The sequence below is a fragment of the Penaeus chinensis genome, chromosome 27 (genome assembly GCF_019202785.1).
Source record: "Penaeus chinensis breed Huanghai No. 1 chromosome 27, ASM1920278v2, whole genome shotgun sequence".
NCBI lineage: Eukaryota > Metazoa > Arthropoda > Malacostraca > Decapoda > Penaeidae > Penaeus > Penaeus chinensis.
Window position 1 is genome coordinate 7,210,838 of NC_061845.1, and position 7,500 is coordinate 7,218,337.

General features: G+C 41.7%; 1 protein-coding gene across 1 annotated transcript in view; it reads left to right on the plus strand.

The window, feature by feature from the left end:
- The window catches only part of LOC125039285 (centrosomal protein of 104 kDa-like), an 89,224-nt gene that overhangs the window by 78,336 nt on the left and 3,388 nt on the right, over window positions 1-7,500 (plus strand). Inside the window, exons 14-15 of the mRNA XM_047633121.1 lie at window positions 4,647-4,847; window positions 7,019-7,164. Coding sequence (XP_047489077.1) covers window positions 4,647-4,847; window positions 7,019-7,164 — 347 coding nt within the window. The remainder of the gene's footprint in view (window positions 1-4,646; window positions 4,848-7,018; window positions 7,165-7,500) is intronic.

Sequence of the window (7,500 nt, forward strand, 5' to 3'; positions counted from 1 at the left end):
AGCTCTGATTTGTATGTGTTTTTTATATATGTGTGCATATTTCGTGTGTGTGTGTGTGTGTGTGTCTGTGTGTGTGTGTGTGTGTGTGTATGTGTGTGTGTGTGTTTGTGTGTGCGGGTGTGTGTGTGTGTGTGTTTGTGTGTGCGAGTGTGTGTTAGTGTGTGTGTGTGTGTGTGTGTGTGTGTGTGTGTGTGTGTGTGTGTGTGAGAGAGAGAGAGAGAGAGAGAAAGAGAGAGAGAGTGTGTGTACACGTATGCATGGATGAGTCATAGGGGTCAGATTATTCATGTGCTACGAAGGGGTAGGAGGGGGGGAATTAACCCCTGCTCACGCTCAGCTTTGTTATGTATGAATAATAGAGAGAACATAAACAGGGGGAATAAAAAGGGAAGAATAATAGGAGGTGAAGAAAAGGGAAAAGGAAGTAAGAGAGAAGGAGGAAGAAAAACGAAAAACAAAATGCAGTGGAAGAAAAATAGGATAGTGAAGGAAGAATAAAGAAGAAAGAGAAAGAAAGAGAGAAGAAAGGAGGAATAGAGATGAAAGAAGGGAGAAAAGAAAAGGACAGCCCCCCCCCCCCTTCTCCCCCCCCCCACCCCTTTCACGCACGTTTGTTTGTTGTACGTCAGTGTTGCCAATCCGCCTCACTTGCTCGCCCGCCAACACTCACACTTGCAATGATAAACTAGTTCATTTATACGTATACTATTTACGGTCCCCGTGAAAGAAGTGTATTTGGGAACCGTATTTTGGTGTCTCTATGAATCGTAGAAACTTTGAGATGGTAAGTTCTCTGTTTTGTTTTTGTCTGTGTCTGTTTATGGAAGATGAAAGAAAGAAAAGAACAGAGAAAAGGGAATTAAAAATATAAGAGATGATAAGTTGAAAGAAGATAAGAGAAGATAAAATTGAATTAGATAAGATAAAATTAACGATAAGATAAAGCAATGATAAGAGAAGGAGAGAAAAGAAAAGTGAAGAGAAGAGAGATAACAAAAACAAAAGAAAAACAAAACAATATATATATATATATATATATATATATATATATATATATATATATATTCACAGATACAGACACAGACCTCGAGAGATAACAAAGGACATTTTAAATTCTGAATATGTACAGACATGAAAAGCAGACGCAGCGAGAATCGATCGACGACCGCTGTCAAACAAGCAAACCAGATGAAACAAGAACACAGCTCACTGCAGAAGGCTGTCAAAATGCGGAGATATAGTGATGTAATCTGATAAAAAGAGCTGGACGGCGTTGAATGCGAATGTATATTTTCTTGTAGAAGTTAATTTTAAGAGAGAAAAAAGTAGGAAAAGATGGAGGGTAACATGATGAGAATACGTTTTAGAGAGATGTTTGTAGTATAGAGTGATTTTAGAAGAATGGGATTTTCGCTATTATCAAAATCAGCCTAAATGGAATCTGTTGTTTGACGGTCTTAGATGAACGATGTAAGAGTGCCAGATAAACAACTTTTTCCCCCCAGACGAGTAAAAATGACCAGGTCAGGTCAGGTCGAAGTCAACTTTAACGATATAAGGAATGGAAAACTAAAAAGAAGGTAACTACACATACCTAAAGAAAATGACGTATAGTGAGTACAGTGCACATCATATAATCCAGTACATTAAGTGTCTGTAAAAGCAAGAAGCTAATATAATTGAAATATTCATCTGGATATATGAATCTTCAGAAAGAAAAGTGTTACATAATCTCTTCTAATAATTTTGTTAAACGTTCTACAAGCATCATGCAGTTTTGAAAGCTGGGCGGAGGTAAAACAAAGACATGCACTAGAAGCATTAATTCTGTCTGAGGGCTGACATCTGACGTCTCTGCCATGATCGATGATCTCATGGCGTCAGGACCGTTTATCTTGGCCATAAATCAGGGTTTCTTTTTCTTTTTAATTCTACTTGTAAAGCGGGGTGTTCTGGGAATTGGTTGTATACGTCTTTAAGTATTCATGAGGATTTTTAATAGCATAGCATGGATATACACACAACACACACAATCACAATCAAGCACACACACAAACAGACACACACACATATATAAATATATATATATATATATATATATATATATATGTGTGTGTGTGTGTGTGTGTGTGTGTGTGTGTGTGTGTGTGTGTGTGTACGTGTGTGTGTGTGTGTGTGTGCGTGTGTGTGTGTGCGCGTGTGTGTGTGTGTGTGTGTGTGTGTGTGTGTGTGTGTGTGTGTGTGTGTGTGTGTGTGTGTGTGTGTGTGTGTCTATATAACGTACATACAGCGTGGAGTGTATGGAAGGCAGATAGATAGATAAATAGACAATACACATACACACACACACACACACTAACGAGAGAGAGAGAAAGAGAGAGAGAGAGAGAGAGAGCGAGCGAGAGAGAGAGAGAGAGAGAGAGGGAGAGAGAGAGAGAGAGAGAGAGAGAGAGAGAGAGAGAGAGAGAGAGAGAGAGAGAGAGAGAGAGAGAGAGAGAGAGAGAGAGAGAGACAGTACACACACACACAAATGAGTGTTCATCTTCTTAATAAAAAAAAAAGCTACCGAGGCATCTCTCTTTTTCTTTCTTCCATTTATCCCTTATTTTGTTTCTCTTCCAGTTACGTTCCCTACGACATTTATCCAATTTTATCATCTTTCACTTCACCCTGCTTTTATTTGAATTGCCTTTTTCCGTCATTCCATTTCTTTCCCCATAGCGTTGCTACTCTATCCGTTCAATTTAAGATTTAATCGCTTTCCGATCAAATCAGAAATTCTGTTGAACTTTTTAATTACAAAGCATTTAAACACCGGCGGAAAAGACCTCAGTTACGTTCCATTTATTAGTGGAAGATAATTACATTTTTCACTAATTACGTAACATTGCTTGGATGCACTATTGTTCCTAAGGAATTTTGACCCAAAATATATAAATATATATATATATATATATATATATATATATATGTGTGTGTGTGTGTGTGTGTGTGTGTGTGTGTGTGTGTATGTGTGTGTGTCTGAATGTGTGTGTAACTGTATGTGTGTGTGTGTGTGTGTGTGTGTGTGTGTGTGTGTGTGTGTGTGTGTGTGTGTGTGTGTGTGTGTGTGTGTGTGTGTGCGTGTGCGTGTGCGTGTGTGTGTGTCTGTTTGTCTATACACACCACCTATCATATTTAAAAGAAACCTTTAAATTCCATTTTCTGGGGGAGCTTTCCCAATCACAATCATTTTTTATCGTAATAAAAGGACGTCGATAACTGAACGAACCTCATTTGCCTCGGTGTCAAGCACAATCAAGCAAACCCACATTGCACTGCATCATCGTTAAATGTCTCTCGTTGATGCTGTATTGCAATCGAGGCTTTAACACATATTTTATACATTGATCATGCTGCTTGTGCGGACCAGGGCAACGTCTGCAGAATGAAAAAGACACAAATTAGGAAAACTCTTTCTAGGCTTTGCATATCTTCATTTGCATTATATAATTGATTTTTGATACATGCCATGCTGCGTCGGCCAAAAAGTATTGAACTGGTCATGGAACATCAATTAATATCAAGTGATATATACCTTTTTTTTTTATATATATTTATACTTAATTCGTGCTTAATCGTGCACGCAACACAAAAAGCTGTTTATGTGCATGCGCAATGCTGCCACCATTTGCGCAAAAGTAATTTAAGCTGCAATGATAGATAGGCAAATAATATAAAAAAGAAAAAAAAGTTACAGGTAATGCATATTGTGATATTAAATACAATAACAGTCATATAGCGATAACATATTCAACAATGCATATAGCATCACACATTAATCCATAAACTAATGAATATAACCCTTTGATTTATACTGTACCGTCTTTCTATTTCTTTCCTGATTCTGCCTTTTTAGAAGTCTCTATTCGTCTAGTCTCTCTTTACAGCAGTTCTATCAGTGTTATATATTCTCTGTAGTTAAATGATTAATTAAATTACGATATCGATCTGCCCCTCTCTATCATGACATGCGTGATACAGCCGGGCAATTATCTCATTAACAACCTCGGATATCTAATCTCTCTCTCTTCTCTCCCTCTCTCTTTTATCCCTCTTTCCCCTCCTCCCTATCCACTTTTTTTTTTATCCATTTATCCCCTTCCCCTGTTTGTCATTCTCCTCGGCACTACCCCCTTAACTTTCCATCCCCCCCCCCCCCCCGTTGTCTCGCCCCTCTAATCTGCTCCTCCCACCGATTTAATCTTCTCCCTTCCTCTTCTCTCTTATTCCTACTCCTTTATTACCGTCTCATATCTCCCCCTCCCTATCATCTAACATTCTCCCCCCCTTCGGTTCATATCACTTACCCCCCCCTCCCCCCGTTACCCATTTTCACCATTATCCCCCTTCCCAACCCCTTTACTTCTATCTCCTCTCTTCTCTTCCCTTTCCTGGCTATCTCCCCCCCCCCCCACCCCACCATCCCAAATCCCCCGCCCCTTCTTACCCCCCACCTCTCCCACTCCCCCACCCTTGTCCGACTACCTCCTCCCCACCCAACCCCACCCCTCCCCCTTCTTCCCCCCACCCCATCCTTCCCCCTTCCCCCCCCCACCTCACCCCTCCCTCTCTCCTTCTCCCTCCCCTTCCCCCACCCTTTCCAGCACGCCGAGCAGCAGCAGCGGGGTCAGCACGGGCAGCAGTGCCAGCAGCGTGGGCAGCACTGGTTACCCTCCGGTGCCGCAGATCAGCATCACCCCCGACGAGGCTGAGGTCCGAGGAAGAGCTCTCTCGAGACTCAATCGCTCGAGGTCCGACTTGAGGGTCATGGAGGACGAGCTTTCGCCTGGAGACTCCGAGGACAAGTAGGTGGAGTGGGAGGTTTGTTTGAAGGGGGAGAGAGAGGGATAGAAGGAAAAAAGGGAAGGGAAGAGGGATAGAAGAAGAAGAGGAATAGAAGAAGATAGAAGGAAGGCAAGAGAAGGAAAGAGGGATAGAAGGTGAAGATAGAAGGAAAGAGAAGGGGAGAGGTATAGAAAGAGAAGAGAAAAAGGAAAAGGGATAGAAGGAGGAGAAGGGGGAGAGGGTACAGGGACAAATGGGAAAGAAGAGGGAGGAAGAAAGAGGCAAGGTAGAAGGTATCGAAGAGGGGAGAGGAGAAGAGAAGGAGAAGAGGGAGGAAGAGAGAGGCAAGGTGGAAGGAGAAGAGAGGAGAGGAGGATAGAAGGAGGAAAACAAAGAGGGAGAGGGATTGAAGGAGAAGAACAGGGAGGAAGGGAGAGGCATGGTAGGAAGGGAGGAGGAGGGAAGCACGGAATAGGAGGAAGGGGGTGGGGGGGCAAGACAAAGGGCGATCCATGACCTTGTTGCGGCATCTGGTCTGCCTGGCTTCGTGTGATCTTTACTTTAGGAAAATTGGAAGTTAGGATATTTTTTTAAAGTGTATTATTAAGTTCATGTACACACAAGCGCAGATAGATGCAGATGCAGACACAGACAATAACACACTCTTATACATACATTCATACATACGTTAATACATAGACATACATGCATACATCTTAATCGAATGTACAATTCTCTCTCTTTCTCTTTCTCTTTCTCCCTCTCTCTTTCTCTCTCTCTCTCTCTCTCTCTCTCTCTCTCTCTCTCTCTCTCTCTCTCTCTCTCTCTCTCTCTCTCTCTCTCTTTCACTTTCTCTTTCTCTTTCTCTTTCTCTCTCTCTCTTTCTCTCTCTCTCTTTCTCTCGTTCTCCTTCTCCTTCTCCTTCTCCTTCTCCTTTCCCTTTCCTTTTCCCTTTCCCTTTCCCTTTCCCTTTCCCTTTCCCTTTCCCTTTCCCTTTCCCTTTCCCTTTCCCTTTCCCTTTCCCTTTCCCTTTTCCTTTCTTTTCCTTCTCCTTCTCCTTCTCCTTCTCCTTCTCCTTCTCCTTCTCCTTCTTCTTCTTCTTCTTCTTCTCCTTCTCCTTCTCCTTCTCCTTCTCCTTCTCTCTCTTTCTCTTTCTCTTTCTCTTTCTCTTTCTCTTTCTCTCTCTCTTTCTCTTTCTCTTTCTCTCTCTTTCTCTCTCTCTGTCTGTCTGTCTGTCTGTCTCTCTCTCTCTCTCTCTCTCTCTCTCTCTCTCTCTCTCTCTCTCTCTCTCTCTCTCTCTCTCTCTCTCTCTCTCTCTGTCTCCACGTATGAGTCACGTCATGAATCAGCAAGACCCTGCACCCACCCCCCCTCTGCCTCACTTCACCCCACCCCCTCCCCCCTCAGGATGGAGCGGGTGGATGAGACGGACCTGTTGCTGTTGCTATTGATCGTTGGTGCACCAGCCACCCGGCGGGGGTACTGTAATATATACATCTTATGAATGCGTCACTTTCATGGGCGAGGGATTGTATACAGGGCGGACCCAATTTTACTTTTGTCAATGTCTGAGAATTCAGTTTCGGGGACTAAGTAATACGAATGTTGTAATTTTCGTTATGTACTGGTCAAATGATTTCCTTTACTCTAAGGGACCCAATTGATAGTGATCAGATATCATGACATTGCATATTTGTTATATTTACAAGTAATAAAAAAATATCAAGGGCCTTTAGGCGACTACGTAGGCCCCTGTTAAGCCGCTTAGTTCGACTATGCTTTTGAAGTGACTGTTTTATATTTTTATTTTCAATTTTTATATTTCTCTCGCCCACCTGTGCGTCAGGTGTAGAGATCCTGTCAGGGAAACAAATCAACGAGATTTAAAGGAGGGAGACAACATTTTAAATAAAAAACAGATCGTAAGAATTGCTCCTTGAGATTCTTTACACCATATTTCGAGTGTATATGGATAAGAAAAAGATCTACGAGAAAGTTAATGTAGGATAGGCCATCAGTTTCGAAATGCTCACTTTCTAACTCCAGATGAATCTTTCCAAACCCCAAAACAATACTCAGAAACGCCTAAATCACACACACACAAAAGAAAAACAAAATAAATAAAGAAAACGAAGAAGAAAGGTGTTTCGTCAGTACCCAATATCAACCCAACTTCTCCTGGTGTCTACAGGACCTGCATCTTCTGCGGCGCCTACGATGAGTCCTTTAGCGACAACGGCCTTGACATGCACTATTGGCGAGCCTGTCCGATGCTCACGCGATGCCACTACTGTCGCCAGGTCGTCGAGGTCGCTTCTCTCACGCAACATCTCCTTGGTGGGTTCTTGGCTAGAAATGTGTTGTTTTACTTCTTTCTATTTTTTTTAGATAATCTTACCATTTCCTTACATTGATTTTTTTTTTTCACTTGAAATGTAATGATGTTATGTCTTTTAGGATAAGACGTATTACCCTATTTAGCCATTGAATATAAAGTTAATTTTTCATCTGTTATTCTTATTCTCTATAGTAAAATACGTACCCATTTTCATATGTTGTTACAGTGTTTGTTATCTCTATGACGGTACCGGATCTAACCTTTTTTCATCAGTGCTATACTCAGCATATGATATTACATATTAGTAGGTAGTTACATATCTTGTAGCTATTCTT